This window comes from Heterodontus francisci, chromosome 6, assembly GCF_036365525.1.
Source record: "Heterodontus francisci isolate sHetFra1 chromosome 6, sHetFra1.hap1, whole genome shotgun sequence".
In the NCBI taxonomy this organism is placed as follows: Eukaryota; Metazoa; Chordata; class Chondrichthyes; order Heterodontiformes; family Heterodontidae; genus Heterodontus; species Heterodontus francisci.
Window position 1 is genome coordinate 58,542,110 of NC_090376.1, and position 23,772 is coordinate 58,565,881.

General features: G+C 44.0%; 1 protein-coding gene across 3 annotated transcripts in view; it reads right to left on the minus strand.

The window, feature by feature from the left end:
- Window positions 1-23,772, minus strand: part of LOC137370971 (glutamate receptor 4) — a 271,296-nt gene that overhangs the window by 229,265 nt on the left and 18,259 nt on the right. For all 3 annotated transcript variants that reach the window (XM_068032865.1, XM_068032864.1, XM_068032863.1), the window contains exon 3: window positions 18,020-18,259. In XM_068032865.1, the coding sequence (XP_067888966.1) occupies window positions 18,020-18,259 (240 nt within the window). The remainder of the gene's footprint in view (window positions 1-18,019; window positions 18,260-23,772) is intronic.

The window sequence follows — 23,772 nt, forward strand, 5'->3', positions numbered from 1 at the left end:
TTCTGTGATTCATGCACGAATACCCAGATCCCTCTGCACCAGAGCACTCTAAAGTTTCTCTCCGTTTAGATAATAATTTGCCTTTCTATTCTTCCAACTAAAATGGATAACCTCACACTTATCCACATTAAAATCCATCTGCCCAATTTTGGCCCATTTATCTAATCTATCCATATCCATTAGTAGATTTCTTATTACTTTATTGCAACTTACTGTTCCACTTATTTTAGTGTCATCTGCAAATTTGACTATAGTACCTTCTATCCCTGCATCCAAGTCATTTATATAGATTGTAAACAGTTGGGGCCCGAGGACCGAACCCTGTGGCACCCCATGAGTTACATCTTGCAAACCAGAAAAAGACCCATTATCCCGACTCTCTGTTTTCTGTTGGTTAGCCAATCCTCTGTCCAAGCCAATAAATTGCCCCTAACCCCATGTGAACTTACCTTGTGTATTAACCTTTTGTGTGGCACCTTATCAAATGCCTTCTGGAAGTCCAGATAAACTACATCTCCAGTATCCCCATTATCCACTTTGCTTGTTACAGCTTCAAAGAGCTCTAGCAAATTAGTCAAACATGATTTACCCTTCATAAAACTGACTCTGATGGATTGCATTTTGACTTTCTAAATGTCCTGTTATTACTTCTTTAATAATGGATTCAACAATTTCCCAACGACAGATGTTAAGCTAACTGGTCTATAGTTTCCTACTTTCTGCCTCCCTCCCTTTTTGAATAAGGGTGTTACATTAGCTTTTTTCCAATCCACTGGAACCTTTCCCGTATCCAGAGAACTTTGGAATATTATAACCAATGGATCCACTATCTCCACTGCCACTGCCTTTAAGATCCTAGGATGCAGGCCATCAGGCCCTGGGGACTTGTCTGGCTTCAACCCCAATAGTTTGCTCAGTACTTTTTCCCGAGTGATGATGATTGTTCTAAGTTCCTCCCTTTCTATAACCTCTGCATTACATGGTACTATTGGGATGGTACTAGTGTCCTCCACTGTGAACTGAAGCAAAATACTGATTTAGCGTCTCTGCCATTTCTGTGTTCCCCTCTATTAACTCCCCAGTCTCATCCTCCAACCGACCAACATTCACTTTAGCTACTCTCTTCCCTTTTATATACTTACAGAAGCTTTTGCTATCTGTTTTTATATTTTTATTTTATTTAGAAATACAGCACTGAAACAGGCCCTTCGGCCCACCAAGTCTGTGCTGACCAACAACCACCCATTTATACTTTCTTTTCTTTTGGGCCTCCTTATCTCGAGAGACAATGGATACGCACCTGGAGGTGGTCAGTGGTTTGTGAAGCAGCGCCTGGAGTGTCTATAAAGGCCAATTCTAGAGTGACAGGCTCTTCCACAGGTGCTGCAGAGAAATTTGTTTGTCGGGGCTGTTGCACAGTTGGCTCTCCCCTTGCACCTCTGTCTTTTTTCCTGCCAACTACTAAGTCTCTTTGACTCGCCACATTTTAGCCCTGTCTTTATGGCTGCCTGCCAGCTCTGGCGAACGCTGGCAACTGACTCCCACGACTTGTGATCAATGTCACAGGATTTCATGTCGCGTTTGCAGACGTCGTTAAAGCGGAGACATGGATGGCCGGTGGGTCTGATACCAGTGGCGAGCTCGCTGTACAATGTGTCTTTGGGGATCCTGCCATCTTCCATTCGGCTCACATGGCCAAGCCATCTCAAGCGCCGCTGACTCAGTAGTGTGTATAAGCTGGGGATGTTGGCCGCCTCGAGGACTTCTGTGTTGGAGATACGGTCCTGCCACCTGATGCCAAGTATTTCCATTTATACTAATCCTCCAGTAATCCCATATTCCCTACTACATCCCCACCACCTACCTACACTGGGACAATTTACAATGGCCAATTTACCTAGCAACGTAGTTTGCACTAGTTTTCTCTCATAATTTACCTTTGCTCTTTTTATTACTTTTTTAGTAACCCTTTGTTGATCTTTAGAAGTTGCCCAATCTTCCAGCCTGCCACTGTCCTTTGCAATATGGTATGCCTTAGTTTTTGTCTTTATGTTATCCTTAACTTCCTTGCTTAGCCATGGTTGTTTTTTCCCCCTCTTTCTTCCTCTCTGGAACATATTTTAATTGGGCTAAATTGAATATCTCCTTAAACATCTGCCACTGCTCATCAACTGTCCTACCTTGTAGTCTTCCTGCCCAGTCCACTAGGGCCAAATCTGTCCTCATGCCTATATAATTACCTTTGTTTAACTCCAGAACGCTCGTGTGGGACTCCAGCTTCTCGCCCTCAAACTGAATTTGAAATTCTAGCATGCTATGACCACTTTTCCCTCGAGGATCCTTACAATAAGATCATTTATTAATCCCACATCATTACACAACACCAAATCTAGAATAGCCTGCTCCCTGGTTGGTTCCACAACATATTGCTCCAAAAAACAACCTCTAATACATTCAATGAACTCTCCCTCGAGGCTACCCTTGCCAATTTCACTAATCCAGTCTATATGCATATTAAAATCACCCATGATTATTGCCGTACCTTTCTTAAAAAACCCCAGTATTTCCTGGTTTATACTGTGCCCCACTGAGGAACTACTGTTTGGGGACCTATAGATTACTCTCACCAGGGACTTCTTTCCCTTGTTATTTCTTACTTCTACCAGACTGATTCTACGCCTTGATCTCCAGTGCCTATATTGTTTCTCACTACAGCACTGATCTCTTTCTTCACTAACCACCTTCTTTTCCTTCCTGTCTATCCTTCCGAAATACTGAGTACTCTTGGTTATTCAATTCCCAAACCTGGTTTCCCTGCAACCACGTCTCAGTAATCGCCACTAAATCATCCCCATTTGTCTCTATTTACACTGTTAACTCATTTATTTTATTCTGAATGCTTCGTGCATTCAGATACAAAGCCTTTAAGTTTGTTCTATTATTAAATTTCCCTACTCTTGTACGATTCCTTGGTGCAATATGATGTTCACACATTCTGTCCCTTCCTTTTATTTTCTGGTAACAATCAGCCTCATCACTAACCTGCACTCCTACCTTCTCCTTTAACTTCCTGTTTTTCCATGCAACTGAACCCTTCCCCCACTGTTTAGTTTAAGGCCCTATCTACAGCCCTAGTTATGCGATTCGCCAGGACTCTGGTCCTAGCATGATTCAGGTGGAGCCCATCCCATCTGAACAGCTCCCTCCTTCCCCAGTACTGGTGCCAATGTCCCACGAATTTGAACCCATTTCTCCCACACCAATCTTTGAGCCACGCATTTACCTCTTTAATCTTATTGACCCTGTGCCAATTTGCTCATGGCTCAGATAGTAATCCGGAGATTATTACGTTTTTGGTTTTGCTTTTTAATTTAGCCCCTAGCTGCTCATATTCCCTCAGTAGAACCTCTAACCTCATTCTACCTATACCGTGGACCACAACTGGATCTTTCCCCTCCCACTCCAAGTTCCTCTGCAGCCCAGATGAGATATCCCGAACCCTGGCACCAGGTAGGCAACAGAGCCTTCGGGACTCTCGATCCTGGCCTCCTGGGCGGCCAAAGAGACTGCAAGAGGACTGTGATTCGCAGCCCAGGGAACTGAGTATGCACTCACGGCTATACACGTTCAGAGGGAGGGTTTAATGGAAGGGTTGAAGTTATTATCCCAGGCCATAATTAGTGCAACCAATTTGCAATCGAAGGGAAGGGCCTATGACATGTTGGCTCGGGACTTGGTGGATAATGTTGTTTCAGATATTGAAGATATACGATTTGGTACAGCCCCCCCGACACATACACCAGTCTGTAAGAAGATTAGATCTTATCAATATATATGAGGAAAGGCAGGAACTGGTAGTCACCCAGCCTATAACAGGAGGAGTGATGAGTACAATCAAATTTCTGATGATTATACCTCAAGAACATGCCAATGGAACTTATGCTGGGGGATACAAATTCATATCCCTGGGAGTGGTGAGGGATGAGCTGGTATATCAAGTGGGATCCCACGGGGATATAGTTTAAATGGTACTCTTTTGATGACAACATGGGGATGTTGTACTGAGTTGCAGCATTATATCATGTGCTCTTGCAATACTTTGAGACCCATCAGTAATGCTTCTGCCATAGTGGTATTGGTCAGCCCTCTTGAGAAAGCCTTTAAGGCAGTGCAAACCTCCCCTACACAGTGGTGCTTTTTGACGGACAAGACAAGATTCTTATATGGAGGATTGAAATGTGACAATAACCACACTTTCTGCTTACAGATCACTGACTCCTTTACAGTGGGGGATTTTCACCTTGCGTGCAGGGCCCTCACAGAGTATGTATTCAGCCTCTGGTGGGATGGATCGTTAAACATTGACGACGTCCCGGGAAGAATTTTTTTTTTCTATTGATTCATGGGATGTGGGCATTGCTGGTTAGGCCAGCAATTATTGCCCAACCCTAATTGCCCTTGAGAAGGTGGTGGTGAGCTGCCTTCTTGAACCTCTGCAGTCCATGTGGGGTAGGTACACCCACAGTGCTGTTAGGAAGGGAACTCCAGGATTTTGATCCAGCAACAGTGAAGGAACAGCGATATAGTTCCAAGTAAGGATGGTGTGTGACTTGGAGGGGAACTTGCAGGTGGTGATGTTCCCATGCATCTGCTGCTCCTGTCCTTCGAAGTGGTACAGTTTGCGGGTTTGGAAGGTGCTGTCTAAGGAGCTTTGGTATGTTGCTGCAGTGCATCTTGTAGATGGTACACATTGCTGCTACTGTGTGTCGGTGGTGGAGGAAGTGAATGTTTGTGGATGCGGTGCCAATCAAGTGGGCTGCTTTGTCCTGGGTGGTGTCGGGCTTCTCGAGTGTTGTTGGAGCTGCACCCATCCAGGCAAGTGGAGAGTATTCCATCACACTCCTGACTAGTGCCTTGTAGATGGTGAACAGGCTTTGGGGAGTCAGGAGGTGAGTTACTCGCCTCAGGATTCCTAGTCTCTGACCTGCTCTTGTAGCCATGGTATTTATATGGCTACTCCAGTTCAGTTTCTGGTCAATGGTAGCTCCTAGGATATTGATAGTGGGGGATTCAGCGATGGTAATGCCATTGAATATCAAGGGGAGATGGTTAGATTCTCTCTTGTTGGTTATGGTCATTGCCTGGCACTTGTGTGGCACAAATGTTACTTGCCACTTATCAGCCCAAGCCTGGATATTGTCCAGGTCTTGCTACATTTCTACACGAACTGCTTCAGTATGTGAGGAGTCGCGAATGGTGCTGAACATTGTGCAATCATCAGCGAACATCCCCACTTCTGATCTTATGATTGAAGGAAGGTCATTGATGGAGCAGCTGAAGATGATTGGGCCCAGGACAGTACCTTGAGGAATTCCTGCAGTGATGTCCTGCAGCTCAGATGATTGACCTCCAAAAACCACAGCCATCTTCCTTTGTGCTAGGTATGACTCCAACCAGCAGAGCATTTTGCCCCTGATTCCCATTGACACCAGTTTTGCTAGGGCTCCTTGATGCCATACTCGGTCAAATGCTGCCTTGAAGTCAAGGGCAGTCATTCTCACCTCAACATATAGCCTGGGAGGCTGTGCAAGGAGCCCTAGCCACCACAAGGAGGTTTATGGAGCAAAGCTATCAAGCAGTCACAAGGGTAGGGTATAGGTGAGCCTAGCCAAAGAAGTGGCTAGGAGATTGGAGGGCTCGACCAGCAATAGAGCAAAGGTGGCAAGAATGCAGTATAACTGGTGGGAAGTGGGAAAGATCGCTGGAGCTGTTATGTCCATTGTGGTCTGGGTAGTAAGTCTCTGTATTTGTTGCTACCAAAGGCTGATGGTATCCCAAGCAGTGCAGATGGTCACGCTGGCCAACAAAGGGAACACCACGGTATCCCCCGCAGTTGGAGCCTCTCTCCCAGGGAATATGAAACGTGTGAATATGTATGCCACTATATAATGAGATAGAGGTTCCAGGCTCAGCCCAGGTCAATAGGACTTTAGTGAAGCAGTAAGAGAACAGAAGACTAGGAGATCCAAAGCCCACTGAACTCCAGTAGGATTCCTGGAGCAATCAGGTGAGTGGAGGATATCGGGAATGTCCCACCTGGGTCGGGTGGTGCACCTGACCAGGGGTCCAAAAGGAGGGACTGAAGTGGGACCAGTAGGACAATATTAGTAGATTATTTAGCATTAAGATACATTAACAGTCTTAGAAGCATTGTAGTTGTGGGGAACCAGGGCATGATGGGATGCATGGCAATGGTTATGGGAAGCTGTACAACTCAGAAGTCCAATTGCCTTTACATCTGTGTAAATAGATGTCCTTGAGATAAGACTGCGACTGTAGGAGGCACAGGATATTATAAACTGTGAAAACACCAAGCCTCAGGAATGGGGAGGAGATAACAGGGGAGATGATTAGTCAGACAATACACTTCAGTTCATTGGTCAAGCTGCAGCTTTGGAATGTGTTGGGGTTGGGGGAGGGGGCCGGTGGGGAAGTGTGGACAAATGAGTAATGGTGATTGTGTTCTATAAATGTATGTTTTAAAACTGGATTTCATAGAGAGACTGTTTGACTGATCAGAGAGTTTCTCCCACTGTACAGTGTTTGAAATAAAACTTTGGTTACTTCAATCTTGTGGACTTGTGACAATTTATTTCCTCCACAACAAAAGAAATGATTCAAAATGTTTAACAAAAAACATTCCATTAAAAAACAAAAACTCAGCAAGAAAGAAGCATCTGTGGCTTACTAAGGAAGTTAAAGATAGTAATAGATTAAAAGAAGATGCTTATAACGTAGTAAGCCCAAGGTTTGGGATCGTTATAGGAACCAGCAAAGAACCAACAAAAAGTTGATAAAAAGGGAAAAAAAATAGAAGAGTAAACTAGCCAGGAATATAAAAAAATTTTTTAACAGCTTTTACAAGTATATAAAAAAGACCAAAATAAAAGCAAAATACTGCGTATGCTGGAAATATGAAATAAAAACAGAAAGTACTGGAAATACTCAGCAGGTCTGGCAGCATCTGTGGAGACAGAAACAGAGTTAACATTTCAGGTTTGTGACCCTTCATCTCCCCAGATGCTGCCAGACCTGCTGCATATATTTTTATATTATATAAAAAGCTAAAGTATACATTGGTCCCTTAGAGGCAGAGATAGGAGAAATTATTATGGGGAATGAGGAAATGGCATTGAACAAATATTTTGTATCTGTCTTCACAGTGAAAGACACAAGTTATGTACTAAAAATAAAGTGTAAACAAGGGGCTCATAAGAGGGAGGAACTTAAGGTCATTAATATCAGCAGAGAAAAAGTATTGGAGAAACTTAAGGGACAAAAATTTGACAAATTCCCAGGACCTGGTGGCCTACATCTTAAAGTTCTAAAAGAGGTAGCTGCAGAGATAGTGGATGCACTGGTTATGATTTTCCAAAATTCCCTAGATTCTAGAACAGTCCCAGCAAATTGGAAGTGAGCAAATGTCACGCTGCTCTTCAAGAAAGGAGGGAGAGAGAAAACAGGGAACTACAGGCCAGTTAGCCTGACATCAGTCATCAGGAAAATGCTGGAATCTATTACTAAGGGAGTCTTAACAATGCACTTAGAAAATCATTGTACGATCAGACAAAGTCAACATGGTTTTATCAAAGAGAAATTGCGTTGGACAAATTTATTAGAGTTTTTTCAGGATGTAACTGGTAGGGTAGATAAAGGGGAGCCAGTGGATGTATAATACTTGCACTTCCAAAAGGCATTTGATAAGTTGCCACACAAAAGGTTAATATACAAGATAAGGGCTCATGGAGTTGGCAGTAATATATTATCCTGGATCGAGGATTCGTTAATGGACAGAAAGCAGAGAGTAGGAATAAATGGGCTATTTTCAAGTTGGCAGGCTGTAACTAGTGGAGTGCCACAAGGATCAGTGCTGGGGACTCAGCTATTTACAATCTATATTAATGACTTAGACGAAGAGACCGAGAGAATTGTATTTAAGTTTGCCGATGATACAAAGCTAGGTGGGAATGTACACTGTGAGGAGGACACAAAGAGGCTGCAAAGAGATATAGACAGGTTAAGTGAGTGGGCAACAAGGTGGCTGATGGAGTAAACTGTGGGACGTTTGAGGTTATTAAGGTTGTAAGAATAGAAAAGTGGAATATTTTTTAAAAGGTATGAAACTTGTAAATGTTGATGTTCAGAGAGACTTGGGTGTACTTGTACAAAGAATATAAAGTTCGTATGCAGGTACAGCAAGCAAATAGGAAGGCAAATGGCATGTTGGCTTTTATTGCAAGGGGATTGGAGTACAAGAATAAGGAAGTCTTGCTACAATTGTTCAGGGTTTTGGTGAGACCACATCTGGAGTATTGTGCACAGTTTTGGTCTCCATATTTAAGGAAGGATATACTAGCATTGGAGGCAGTACAGCGAAGGTTCACTAGATTGGTCCCTGGGATGAGAGTGTTGCCCTATGAGGAGAGGCTGAGTAAATTGAGTCTATACTACTGAAGTTTAGAAAAATGAGAGGTGATCTCATTGAAACATAAAAGATTCTGAAGGTGCTTGATAGGATTGATGCTGAGAGGTTGTTTCCCCTTGTCGGGGAATCTGGAACACGAGGTCACAGTCTCAGGATAAAGGGCCGATCATGTAGGACTGAGGTGAAGCAAAATGTCTTCACTCAAAGGGTTGCGAATCTTTGGAATTCTCTACCCCAGAAGGTTGTGGATGCTCCATCATCGAATATACTTAAGGCTGAGATAGACAGATTTTTGGTCACTCAGTGAATCAAGGGATATGGGAGCAGACGGGAAAGTGACATTGAGGCAGCCATGATTGTATTGAATGGCAGAGAAGGCTTGAGGGTCCATGCATATGGTCAACTCCTGCTGCTATTTCTTATGTTCTTACAGTTCTAAAGAAGGGTCACAAACCTGAAACATTAACTTTGTTTCTCTCTTCACAGATGCTGCCAGACCTGCTGAGTATTTCCGACACTTTCTGTTCTCATTTCAGAGTTCGAGCATCTGCAGTATTTTGCTCTTACTATAATGGAAATGGGGCCCTATTGTTCAAGCCTTGGGTTGATTCTATTGGGTAGGCTTATACAGCCCACCTCCTGCCAGATATAATCATTCACCTCAAAATTGACTCCATGGTTTAGTGTTTATAAACAACACTAATTAACAGATATCAATATTAAGTCTGTATTGTGAAAGGGAAATCATGTTTAACCAATTTATTGGAGTTCTTTGAGGGAGTTACATGTGCTGTGGATAAAGGGGAACCAGTGGATGTATTGTACTTAGATTTCAAGAAGGCATTTGATAAGGTACCACATCAAAGGTTATTGCAGAAAATAAAAGTTCATGGTGCGGGGGTAACATATTGGCATGGATAGAAGATTGGCTAGCTAATAGGAAACAGAGAATAGGCATAAATGGATCATTTTCTGCTTGGCAAGATGTAATGAGTGGTGTGCCACAGGGATCTGTGCTGGAGCCTCAATTTTTTACAGTTTATATAAATGACTTCGATGAAGGGACCGAAGGAATGGTTGCTAAATTTACTGACGTCACAAAAATAGATAGGAAAGTAACTTGTGAAGAGGACATAAGGGGGCTACAAAGGGATATAGATAGGTTAAGTGATTGGGCAAAGACCTGGCAAATGGAGTATAATGTGGGAAAGTGGGAAATTGTCCACTTTGGCAGGAAGAACAAAAAAGAAGCATATTATCTCAATGGTGAAAGATTGCAGAGCTCTGAGATGCAGAGGGATCTGGGTATCCTAGTGTATGAATCACAAAAGGTTAGTATGCAGGTACAGCATGTAATTAGGAAAGCTAATAGAATGTTATCGTTTATTGAGAGGAGAATTGAATACAAAAGTAGGGAGGCTATGCTTCAGCTATACAGGGCATTGAGACCACATCTGCAGTACTGTGTACCGTACTAGTCTCCTTATTTAAGGAAGGACGTAAATACATTGGAGGCAGCACAGAGAAGGTTTACTAGACTAATACCTGGAACGGTCAGGCTGTCTTACGAGGAAAGATTGGATAGGCTAGGAATTTAGAAGAATAAGAGGCGACATGATTGAAACATATAAGGTCCTGAGGGGTCTTGACAGGGTGGATGTGAAAAGAATGTTTCCCCTTGTGGGAGAATCTCGAACTAGGGGTCACTGTTTAAAAATAAGGGGTCGCCCATTTAAGGCAGAGATGAGGAGAAATTTTTTCTCTCAGAGGCTCGTGAGTCTTTAGAATTCTCTTCCTCAAAAGGCGGTGGAAGCAGAGTCTTTGAATATTTTTAAGGCAGAGGTAGATAGATTCTTGATAAGCAAGGGGGTGAAAGGTTATCGGAGGTAGGTGGAAATGTGGAGTAATCAGTTCAGCCATGAACTTATTGAATGGCGGAGCAGACTTAAGTGGTCTACTCTTGCTCCTAATTCATATGTTCGTATGTTCGTAAAACTGATTACTATTCACAAGGGACAAAATGTATCGTAAATTCACAGTCAGGATACATACACTGTATGACAAGGATTGTTATATCACCTTGATATCTTTTAGCCTATTATTGACTTTTATCCAGCGATTGAAGCACATGTTGACTATAAAACCAGGTGACTACTATAAAAGCTTGTCTCATGTGCTCTATTTTGTTTGCTGACACTTTAATTCAATCAAAATCTGACAGTGTGACCCCACCACACCAAAATGGCCCAGACAAGGACTCTGTCAGTAGATTAAAGATTCTGAGATTCTGTAGCAGTGCACAAAAAGAATGCCTGCTTGCCTAAGTCCCAATCTTCTCAAATACAATCAGTTTTTCCACTCACTAACACTTCAATTCTAATTGACAGCCACCAATGGAGGGGCAAAGGAAGTCGGAGATGCACTTGAGGCCAAAAATAGATGAATACCGATCTCTTGGAGGGTTATCTGGTTGGAGGAGATTACAGAGAGAGGGAAGACCGAGGCCATGGAGTGTTTATACAGGATTTTGTGCGAATTAGGATATGGGCAGCAGAATTTTGGGTGAGCTTAAGTTTATTGAGGGTAGAAGATGGGAGACCGTGCAGGAGAGCATTGGAATAGTTGAGTCTGGAGAGAAACAAAATCTAACAGCAGCAGTTTGTAAGAATGCAGCACAGGGCACTGACACTGACTGGCAGCACACTCAGTGCAACATGGAATTTGTCATTAATTTTAAGATACAAATTACTATTGTCTTCATTATCACAAAGGAAATTCTTTTGGGCCTCCTTATCTCGAGAGACAATGGCTACGTGCCTGGAGGTGGTCAGTGGTTTGTGAAGCAGCGCCTGGAGTGGCTATAAAGGCCAATTCTAGAGTGACAGGCTCTTCCACAGGTGCTGCAGAGAAATTTGTTTGTTGGGACTGTTACACATTTGGCTCTCCCCTTGCGCCTCTGTCTTTTTTCCTGCCAACTACTAAGTCTCTTCGACTCGCCACATTTTAGCCCTGTCTTTATGGCTGCCCGCCAGCTCTGGCGAACGCTGGCAACTGACTCCCACGACTTGTGATCAATGTCACAGTCACATTCATGTCGCGTTTGCAGACGTCTTTAAAGCGGAGACATGGACGGCCGGTGGGTCTGATACCAGTGGCGAGCTTGCTGTACAATGTGTCTTTGGGGATCCTGCCACCTTCCATGCGGCTCACATGGTCAAGCCATCTCAAGCGCCACTGACTCAGTAGTGTGTACAAGCTGGGGATGTTGGCCGCCTCGAGGACTTCTGTGTTGGAGATACGGTCCTGCCACCTGATGTCAAGTATTCTCCGGAGGCAGCGAAGATGGAATGAATTGAGACATCGCTCTTGGCTGGCATACGTTGTCCAGGCCTCGCTGCCATAGAGCAAGGTACTGAGGACACAGGCCTGATACACTCGGACTTTTGTGTTCCGTGTCAGTGCGCCATTTTCCCACGCTCTGTTGGCCAGTTTGGATATAGCTGTGGAAGCCTTACCCATGCACTTGTTGATTTCTGCATCTAGAGACAGGTTACTGGTGATAGTTGAGCCTAGGTAGGTGAACTCTTGAACCACTTCCAGAGCGTGGTCGCCAATATTGATGGATGGAACATTTCTGACGTCCTGCCCCATGATGTTCGTTTTCTTGAGGCTGATGGTTAGGCCAAATTCATTGCAGGCAGCCGCAAACCTGTCGATGAGACTCTGCAGGCACTCTTCAGTGTGAGATGTTAAAGCAGCATCGTCAGCAAAGAGGAGTTCCCTGATGAGGACTTTCCGTACTTTGGACTTCGCTCTTAGACGGGCAAGGTTGAACAACCTGCCCCCTGATATAGTGTGGAGGAAAATTCCTTCTTCATAGGACTTGAACGCATGTGAAAGCAGCAGGGAGAAGAAAATCCCAAAAAGTGTGGGTGCGAGAACACAGCCCTGTTTCACGCCACTCAGGATAGGAAAGGGCTCTGATGAGGAGCCACCATGTTGAATTGTGCCTTTCATATTGTCATGGAATGAGGTGATGATACTTAGTAGCTTTGGTGGGCATCCAATCTTTTCTAGTAGTCTGAAGAGACCACGTCTGCTGACGAGGTCAAAGGCTTTGGTGAGATCAATGAAAGCAATGTAGAGGGGCATCTGTTGTTCACGGCATTTCTCCTGTATCTGACAAAGGGGGAACAGCATGTCAACGGTCGATCTCTCTGCACAAAAGCCACACTGTGCCTCAGGGTAGACGCACTCGGCCAGCTTCTGGAGCCTGTTCAGAGCGACTCGAGCAAAGACTTTCCCCACTACGCTGAGCAGGGAGATTCCACGGTAGTTGTTGCAGTCACCGCAGTCACCTTTGTTTTTATAGAGGGTGATGATATTGGCATCGCGCATGTCCTGGGGTACTGCTCCCTCGTCCCAGCACAGGCATAGCAGTTCATGTAGTGCTGAGAGTATAGCAGGCTTGGCACTCTTGATTATTTCAGGGTTAATGCTGTCCTTCCCAGGGGCTTTTCCGCTGGCTAGAGAATCAATGGCATCACTGAGTTCCGATTTGGTTGGCTGCATGTCAAGCTCATCCATGACTGGTAGCGGCTGAGCTGCATTGAGGGCAGTCTCAGTGACAGCATTCTCCCTGGAGTACAGTTCTAGGTAGTGCTCAACGCAGCGGTCCATTTGTTTGTGTTGGTCAGTGATTATGTCCCCTGATTTAGATTTGAGGGGGGCGATCTTCTTGATGGTTGGCCCAAGAGCTCTCTTCATGCCATCATACATTCCTCTGATGTTTCCAGTGTCTGAGGCCAGCTGAATATGACTGCATAGGTGTTGCCAGTAGTCGTTTGCGCAACGCCTGGTTGTTCTTTGTGCAGTGCTTCTGGCTGCTTTAAGTGCTGCGGATGTTAAATCGCTGGGGGCTTTCTTGTAGTTCAACAGTGCAATGCACTTAGCAGCTATGACAGGTTCCAGCTCTTCATTATGAGATTGAAACCAGTCTACATTTCTCTTCGCACTTTTGCCGTAGGTGGTCAAAGCTGACTCATAGATGCTGTCTCTGATGTGGGCCCACTTGGTCTCAGCATCCCCTGCGGGAGTGTTTTGAAGGGCTGTTACAAGTGAATTTAGAAATTTTTGTAACAGCTGTGGGTGAGAAATTCTGCTCGTGTTGATGCGCGAGTGGCCCTTCTGCTTGGAATGATGCAACTTCTTTGGTCTGAGTCTAACTTTGCTGCACACCAGGGAGTGGTCGGTGTCGCAGTCCGCACTGTGGAAGCTGCGTGTGATTTGAACACTGTTTAAGGCGGCTCGCCTTGTGACAATGAGGTCTAGCTGGTGCCAACGACGCGATCTTGGATGTCTCCATGAAACCTGGTGACAGGGTTTAGTGTGAAAGAACGAGTTGGTGATGCAGAGGTTATGATAGGTACACAACTCAAGCAGTCTCTGCCCGTTCTCATTCATCCTTCCAACGCCATAGCGCCCAAGGCAGGAGGGCCATGAGTCATGGTCGGCCCCAACCCTGGCATTAAAGTCCCCCAGCAGGAATAAGTGTTCGGTGTTGGTGATGCTGCTAATGATGTTATGGAGTTGCTCGTAGAACTGGTCTTTAGTTTCAGGTGGGGAGCAGAGTGTTGGAGCATAGATGCTGAGTAGGTGTACTGGACCAGAGGTGGTGAGCAGTCGGATGGACAGTATGCGTTCCGAGCCATTTGAGGGAGGCTCTATCATGCTGAGCAAGGAGTTTCTGATGGCGAAGCCCACTCCATGCTGTCTTGGTTCTTCAGGATCCCTGCCCTGCCAGAAGAAGGTGTAGTCTTGCTCTGCTAGAGAGCCACTCGCGGGGAGGTGAGTCTCCTGAAGTGCTGCAATGTCTACATTGAGTCTACTGAGCTCGTTGTTAATGATGGCTGTCTTCCGAGAATTGTTGATTTGTGTAAGGTCTTCCGACAGGCCAGGACACATAGTTCTGACGTTCCAGCTTGCAAAGCGAAGGGCTGGTACCTCCTTTCCTTTTTTCATGTTGTTTGGTGCGGTGTATCAGTCCACCTTTCGGGCAATGACCCTGAGCTCCGAGCATCCATTGAAGCAGGTAGACTGTGGCGGGACAGAACCTTATTGACCGGGGGCTGCCCGGTTTGAGGCGGGCGGTAGCTGTCCAGTGAGGTGCAATGACCTCTCCCACCGACAAAGGCAACCTGTGGCACCCAGTTTCTACGCCAATTTATCTGGACTTATAACCCGTAACTGCTGCCTTCCGTGTTGTGTCAGTCGCTGTGAGGCAACTATGGAGTGACCTCTCCATGGCACATGCCTGGGCAAATTTATGGAAGTTGAGAGTTGCCCAGTCGTCAAAACCCCCCTCTCGGCCTTTCTGGTGGGGTCCAAAGGAGTGCAGGGCCCAACGTTTGGCACCAGTACGGCTGCAGGAACTGCTGGAAACATGCCAAAGGTGACACATGACTGCCTACGGGGTTCCGCTCCGGATTATCTGTTAGGGTTTACTCCCTTAGCCTTGATCTCTCCAGAGATGCCCACAAGGCAGTGGGGCTGTTGGGGCCCCTACACAGGTGTAGGATGGTGCCGGTGGGAGGAGGGGATGCGAGGGGGAGGGGTAGAGGGAGGGGGGTGCGAGGGGGAGCTGGGAAGGGGGCTGTAAGGGGGTTGGGGGGGGTGCAGGGGAAGGGGGTGCGGGGTGAAGATGGAGCGAGGGGGGGCGGGCTGGGACGGGGTTGTGAGGGGGTGAGCTGAGAGGGTGGAGCATGGAAGGGGAAGGGGGGTGGAAGGGGGGAAAGGGGGGGGGTAAAGTGGGGCGGGGGGGTGAAAGCTGGTGCAGGTAATAAGCCATTTCCTCAGTGCCCACCATCGACGTATGGAAAGCTCATCCACGTCCTTCGGGAGGTGAAGCATCTTTTGGCAGACTTACAGAGGTGATTACATTCGCTAAGGGATTTTTTTTTGCAGTGGTTTAAATAAAGGCATGCAGCATTGCCGACAGTGCGCTGCAGATGCTCTCCGAGCCATCTCCCGTGGGCGCTTTGAAGTTGTGGCCGGGGGGCCGTTCGTGGATTTTTTGGGTGATCGGGGCACCTTTTCTCAAGACTTCTCTAGGGTCCCACTGCTCCTTCTTCACCTCAATGGACTTTCCGCACGCCGTGGCTGCAGACACTCCGGACGGTGAAGACAGCAGGATCGGAGATTAAAGTATCAACAGCTGTGCTCAAGATGGTTTCAAGATGGCTCCTGGGCTGTAAGTCCCTAGGAAGCTCCCTTGCTGTTCAACTCTATCCATGGCCATCTGCTCCCATTCCTAATGTTTTCTCCCCCAATCTACCCTCTTAAACTGTTTAAACTCCCCTGGCTCTTTAAATCAGTTCATTTTAGCCCTATCTAAAAGCTAACAGTTAGTTTAGTGTATTTTACCTGGGCCCACTGCCCTCCCCCAGCCACACCTATTAAACACCCATAAACATGTTATTTTCGCTTCATGTTTCTGCGTCTATATATGAATATTCTGGAAATGCTCAACGCTGCTGCAATAATAACGCAGCCAAACAATGATCACATGAACTGCTGTGTTCTGAAACGCAGCTGATTCCTTGCAAGAACGATCTACTGTTACAGATGCAAAGGCATTATCAATGATTAATACAAAGGAAATAGTGGAGGCACAAAGCATGAAGTTATTCTTACTGCTAAAAAAACAGGATAAAAAACACAGAAATAAAGAGGAACGATTCAAAATCACTGTCTGATCAGGTTTAATATTTTGCATATTTCACCTGCCCTTCAAAAGAAGGGGACACCATTTAACTGTCAAGAATTCAAGGTAATAACTGCCAAACATGGACAATCTTTTACTAAAATTGTAATTTGCATGTTTTACACAGGTAATTGATTAGTCCAGTTCAAAGATGGGTTGTATGTAGCTTCAGGTCAAACTGATATTAAATTGCCCTTTTGTGATACATTCCCATTCACATTGACACTGCATAACATTGCAGAGAATCAAGAAATCAATTGCAGTAGCCCAAGAGCCAATGCCTAATCTGGTGCATTAGACACCAGTGTGAACAGTTGAATGAATCAATGATTACTCTGATGTCAAAACCAATGGGGTTGATGCTACATTGAACATAGAACAGGAATTAAACCACCAATGGTTGGTAACACACACAGGAGTATCATATTTGTTCAACAGTTTCACTCAGGATATTACATGCACCAGGAAACAAAAGACACATTATTGCTACCAGTTTCCTTTATTAGGATAGCCTTTATTCCTTCTGGAATAATCTGCATGCCAATTTCAGGTCAATTTCCTATATTCAGTAAAAAAAAATCTTTATTTGTTTTGGTTAATCTAGGAGTTCCAAAAAAAAAATTCTCCAAAACACTGTTTTTGCTGACTGCTTGGAAATAATCAGTATTGATTTGTCGCGTGGAGAGGGGAAAAGATTTTGTTCAATTTTTCAATTTTCAATGAACTCAAAAGTTCATTTTTGGTCTAGCATACAAGACTACGGGCCAAGTGCTGGAAAATGGGATTCGAATAGATAGGTGCTGATGGCCGGCACAGACCTGATGGGCCAAAGGGCCTGCTTCTGTGCTGCATAACTCCATGACTGTGCTGTATTTTTCTATGTTCTATGACTCTTGTGTTACAAAACCTACTCTGTGCACTGTTGTCTATTTTCATCGCATTTGGCTGACTTAAGGCCAGCAGGTGGCACTGTTATTCTGCAATTTGCATCAGGATCTAGCATTTGGATTAATCGTTTTACTGATTAACTACCACACAAATCCAAACCAAGCTCTTCACGAGATCTGTGACCTGGATAAATATCATGTCATCTTAGGGCAAAGAAACTCACATAGTCAGAACACTTTGAACAATTTCCATAAAATGATAGGTAAACCATTCATGTTACTTAAAAAAAGTACACGGAATCAGAAAAAAAAATTCCAAAGAAGAACTGAAGAGGACAAATATGCAAAATCTCAACTTTTCTGACTCCCCTCCAGCACAAAAGATACTGTAACTTCTTCAACAGAAAAGTAGACTTATTACTGGCCAGCTTTGAACTGGAAATGTCTAAAAATGTAAACAAATTGTTTAGCATTGTTTTATGATGTAAAGATGTTAATTATCAGGGCTTGCTTAGTTATCAGGGAATTTTTATCAACAACAAAGCAAATTTCAAAATTCAAGTCTGCATGCCACCCTTTGCCTCCCCAATCCTGTCCCGTCTGCTTTTATACTTGGCAACACTTACTGTAATACGAACTGTTTTCTTCAAATGATATTTTACTTGTAGCAAGTATATAGATCAAAACCCAGATCCAATAAAAAAAACACTGAAAATATTGAAAAAAAAAACTCCCAACACATTCTATGGCGCAAAAGTTAACACCCTTATACCCAAAATGTTACACTTTCTTTTTTGACTGCAGCATTAACTGAATGCTTCAAAGACTGACAGGTTCAAAGCTGAGTGAAGATAAATTTTCAGGAATTCTGAAGGGCCAACTCACCTCTGTCAGTGTCATACAAGAAGACAAATTTAGTCCACTCATAGTGATCAAGCAGGCTGAGCAATGCCCCTCTCAAAGATGGCCGTAGCTGGAGCACAAACTGGCTCTCGCCCTCCGTCGGGAAGCTCGGTGTGATCAAAGATATGTGCAGTGCTCCGCAGAACGATGTCAACGTATGCACAGACCTCTTGTCGTACATGCCAAAGATGGCAAACACTCCCCTGGAGTACTGAGAACAGACTGCAAAAAGAATAATAAATCATGATTATAATTATATTTATTCACATCAGCATTTTCTAGGTACTGTTTAGTGGCAAAATTACACACCCTTTAATTAGTCTACTCTCTCTTCTCTCTCTCTTTGGCCTCCTTGTTTCGAGAGACAATGGGTAAGCGCCTGGAGGTGGTCAGTGGTTTGTGAAGCAGCACCTGGAGTGGCTATAAAGGCCAATTGTAGAGTGAGAGACTCTTCCACAGGTGCTGCAGATAAAATTGGTTGTTGGGGGTGTTACACAGTTGGCTCTCTCCTTGCGCTGCTGTCTTTATACAATATTATTTACAATTGGTCTGCACATGCCTAATGAATATATTAATAAAGCTAATAACAAATGGTTTGTTCTTTCATTGTCATTTGCTTTTATTTAAGGATAAGGGATCTTTTGCAATGAAACACATCCATCATTTTAAGGCTTTTCCCTATGCTGAGGACCAATATTTAAGGGTGTACATTTTATTCTCAAACATAATACAGAACAAAAATGTCAAAATTCAAAATTTTTTCCCTACAAGTTGCTCCTCTCCTCTCCTTGCCTGAAGCTGGTGACTTTGCTGGGGTTTAGTCCAATGGGTGTCAGCAGCCCATCAGCACCAAATCCAAGCATGGAGTTGGCGTCAACAGGCTTTCTACTGCATGGGGCACGGCCAATATTGTTCTCATCCAATGTCAGCATGCCAACTTTTTACCAGTGGTCATTGGATAATAATCAAAAGTGGGAACTTCTGTTGTTTATTATCCCCCTCTACAGCTGGGACTTTGAGTACTGCCACTTCATTTGAAATTAGCCAAGGCCTTCCTGGCCTGTGTGGCTCAGCACCACACTGGACATTGCATAAACTAACATTCCTATAAATGTATTTTAGATTAAAATTTACAAGTATCCTATCCTTGTTGGTATTTAGACTGTATGCTGTTGACAGCTATTATATAGACTTTTCCAGACTGATTTTGTGTTGTCACAACTCTGTTCTTGATTGGGGTATTGAAGGATTAACAGCAACAGAATTCAATATTCTCAAAACAGGGAAGAAACTTAATGTGGATATATCATCAGCTTTAAACATGTCAGTCATCCTCTATTTTAATAAACATAAAGTCGCATTTTAGGAAGTGAAGAGAAGCATTTGTAAAGACAGAAGGTGGGTGAAAATAGCAGGTGTTATTTGAAGAGTGTATTTCTGAATCTATTTTGTTTTTTTTTGCATTGACAATTGACAGTTTAAAAAAAATATTTTCCTATTATTGTTTAGTTGGTGAGTAATGTGAGGTTACGTAGTTATTTAACTAATAATAACAGTGTAGGTACATATACAGCTGTAGTTTTATTACCTTCACTGATTGTTTTCACTGTTTTATTCACTAGGTACCAAAACATTCAATGAGCCTGCAAAGCCTCTTCTATAGGCATCTTTGCATTTATTAAAGCCATAAAGTCCCATTATTGAAAAGACTATTTCTGTTTGTTTAGCAATTGTGAGTATCAAGCACTCCAGATCAGATTTAACACAAGCAACTGCAGGGGAGAGCTCTTTCTAGTGTGCGTCAATGGTGGCCATTTCACTTTGTGCAATAGTATAAAATGGGCGGTAGTGAATTGACAGCCCGCTTTACTTCTCTCCAATGAAAACAAACATTGGGAGAGATAATAGTGGGCTGCCGATACTCTGTCACCAATTTTACACTATCACACAAAGTCATATTTCCTCCAACATGTCTTAAGTCCAGCCTCAGAAAAGCACCCTTGTGTGACAGTTTTTATTTCTCATACCAACCATCCTTGTGGCCTCAGAGAGACAACCAATTTAGTACCAATGAGATGCAGTTTTGTCCATCCACTGGAAACTGTTCACACTGACTCCCCAAAGCCTGTCCACCATCTACAAGGCACAAGTCAGGAGCGTGATGGAATACTCTCCACTTGCCTGGATGGGTGCAGCTCCAACAACACTCGAGAAGCTCGACATCATCCAGGATAAAGCAGCCCACTTGATTGGCACCCAATCTACAAACATTCACTCCCTTCACCACCGACGCACAGTGGCAGCAGTGTGTACCATCTACAAGATGCACTGCAGCAATGCACCAAGGCTCCTTAGACAGCACCTTCCAAGCCTGCGACCTCTACCAACCAGATGGACAAGGGCAGCAAATACATGGGAACAGCACCACCTGCAAGGTCCCTTCCAAGTCACACACCATCCTGATTTGGAACTATATCGCCATTCCTTCACTGTCGCTGGGTCAAAATCCTGGAACTCCCTTCCTAACAGCACTGTGGGTGTACCTACCCCACATGGACTGCAGCGGTTCAAGAAGGCAGCTCACCACCACCTTCTCAAGGGCAATTAGAGATGGGCAATAAATGCTGGCCTGGCCAGCGATGCCCACATCCCATGAATGAATAAAAAAAAACAAACACTCATTTCATGTTGGACCTGAATAATCAACACACAGGGGATTTTCATCCCATCAGTTACAGTTAGATTCAAGCCCAGGTCCATTGATATAAGACCAGCATCTAACTAATGCAGCACCCAGTTTCCCAGCCACAGAAAGGCATTTTTAAAAATCCTAATGGCATGGTAGATTTCACAAGAATGATTTTACATCAGATTTATATAAACAGACCTTAAATCCATCATGATAATTTGTCGCACCAGCCAGATTGTTTACCTAGGAGTTTGTGGATTATAATAAAAAAAAACTAATTGCTAAATTCTCAGCAAGCATGCTGTAATATTACAGAATTGCAACATCCAATCATTGTACAGATTTTGATCTCAACATGACAAATGTGTAGCTTAGTTCTCTGGTTGCCTCTGTGCATTTTGACACAAAGCAAAGCAGCAGTTTGAAATAGACACTGATCAACTAAAAGTAGAGATAAACACGAGCCTTCAGACCCAAAGCTATTATTAAATTCTGAGCAGGATTATTTGGTGTATTTCACATTGCTGCCTGCATTCTTCCTGGTTTCACACCAGCATCTCTGACGCAGAGAAAGGAAAAGGTCCTCAGGCCAACTCAAGCCATGCCTCAATTGTGAATTTTACAGATGGTCCCAGGGAGCTAGATCTTGTTTTAAGGCCTATCCATAATCTAAATTGCTGGTTAGTCTGAAAACCTAATGGTAACATTTATCATTTTATTTTTTAAAAAGTGCAAAAGTCCCCCTTCTGTATCCTGGCACCAGATTAAATTCAACATTTATTTAGTCGATTTTAAATTAGCCAATTAGAGCCCTATTCACAAAATAGTGTGCATAATTCACATCAAACGAATGCCTATAAAATAGGCAACCACTCATTCATTACTGAAAACATCCCATAGCTTGATCTAAAAGGAAGTCCACCTATATTCTGTTTCTTTACAGTTCCAATTTATTTGCTTTTCTAATTAATTGAAAACATAAAAAAATTACTTATGTGGTTGAAAAACTTCAAGTGACTTTATTTTATTAAAGTGGCGCTGCCACTGTGCGTCAGCAGTGAAGGGAGTGAATGTTGGGAATAGTGATCACAATTCCGTAAGTTTTAGAATACTCATGGACAAAGACGAGAGTGGTCCTAAAGGAAGAGTGCTAAATTGGGGGAAGGCCAACTCTACCAAAATTCGGCAGGAGCTGGGGAATGTAGATTGGGAGCAGCTGTTTGAAGGTAAATCCACATTTGATATGTGGGAGGCTTTTAAAGAGAGGTTGATTAGCGTGCAGGAGAGACATGTTCCTGTGAAAATGAGGGATAGAAATGGCAAGATTAGGGAACCATGGATGACAGGTGAAATTGTGAGACTAGCTAAGAGGAAAAAGGAAGCATACATAAGGTCCAGGAGGCTGAAGAAAGACGAAGCTTTGAAAGAATATCGGGAATGTAGGACCAATCTGAAACGAGGAATTAAGAGGGCTAAAAGGGGTCATGAAATATCGTTAGCAAACAGGGTTAAGGAAAATCCCAAAGCCTTTTATTCATATATAAGGAGCAAGAGGGTAACTAGAGAAAGGATTGGCCCACTCAAGGACAAAGGAGGAAAGTTATGCGTGGAGTCAGAGAAAATGGATGAGATTCTAAATGAGTACTTTGCATCGGTATTCACCGAAGAGAGGGACATGACGGATGTTAAGGTTAGGGACAGATGTTTGATTACTCTAGGTCAAGTCGGCATAAGGAGGGAGGAAGTGTTGGGTATTCTAAAAGGCATTAAGGTGGACAAGTCCCCAGGTCCGGATGGGATCTATCCCAGGTTACTGTGGGAAGCGAGAGAGGAAATAGTTGGGGCCTTAACAGATATCTTTGCAACATCCTTAAACACGGGTGAGGTCCCGGAGGACTGGAGAATTGCTAATGTTGTCCCCTTGTTTAAGAAGGGTAGCAGGGATAATCCTGGTAATTATAGACCAGTGAGCCTGACGTCAGTGGTAGGGAAGCTGCTGGAGAAGATACTGAGGGATAGGATCTATTCCCATTTGGAAGAAAATGGGCTCATCAGTGATAGGCAACATGGTTTTGTGCAGGGAAGGTCATGTCTTACCAACTTAATAGAATTCTTTGAGGAAGTGACAAAGTTGATTGATGAGGGAAGGGCTGTAGATGTCATATACATGGACTTCAGTAAGGCGTTTGATAAGGTTCCCCATGGTAGGCTGATGGAGAAAGTGAAGCCGCATGGGGTCCAGGGTGTACTAGCTAGATGGATAAAGAACTGGCTGGGCAACAGGAGACAGAGAGTAGCAGTGGAAGGGAGTTTCTCAAAATGGAGACGTGTGACCAGTGGTGTTCCACAGGGATCCGTGCTGGGACCACTGTTGTTTGTGATATACATAAATGATTTGGAGGAAAGTATAGGTGGTCTGATTAGCAAGTTTGCAGACGACACTAAGATTGGTGGAGTAGCAGATAGTGAAGGGGACTGTCAGAGAATACAGCAGAATATAGATAGATTGGAGAGTTGGGCAGAGAAATGGCAGCTGGAGTTCAATCAGGGCAAATGCGAGGCGATGCATTTTGGAAGATCCAATTCAAGAGTGAACTATACAGTAAATGGAAAAGTCCTGGGGAAAATTGATGTACAGAGAGATTTGGGTGTTCAGGTCCATTGTTCCCTGAAGGTGGCAACGCAGGTCAATAGAGTGGTCAAGAAGGCATACGGCATGCTTTCCTTCATTGGACGGGGTATTGAGTACAAGGCTTGGCAGGTCATGTTACAGTTGTATAAGACTTTGGTTCGGCCACATTTGGAATACTGCGTGCAGTTCTGGTCGCCACATCACCAAAAGGATGTAGATGCTTTGGAGAGGGCGCAGAGGAGGTTCACCAGGATGTTGCCTGGTATGGAGGGTGCTAGATATGAAGAGAGGTTGAGTAGATTAGGATTATTTTCATTAGAAAGACGGAGGTTGAGGGGGGACCTGATTGAGGTGTACAAAATCATGAGAGGTATAGACAGGGTGGATAGCAAGAAGCTTTTTCCCAGAGTGGGG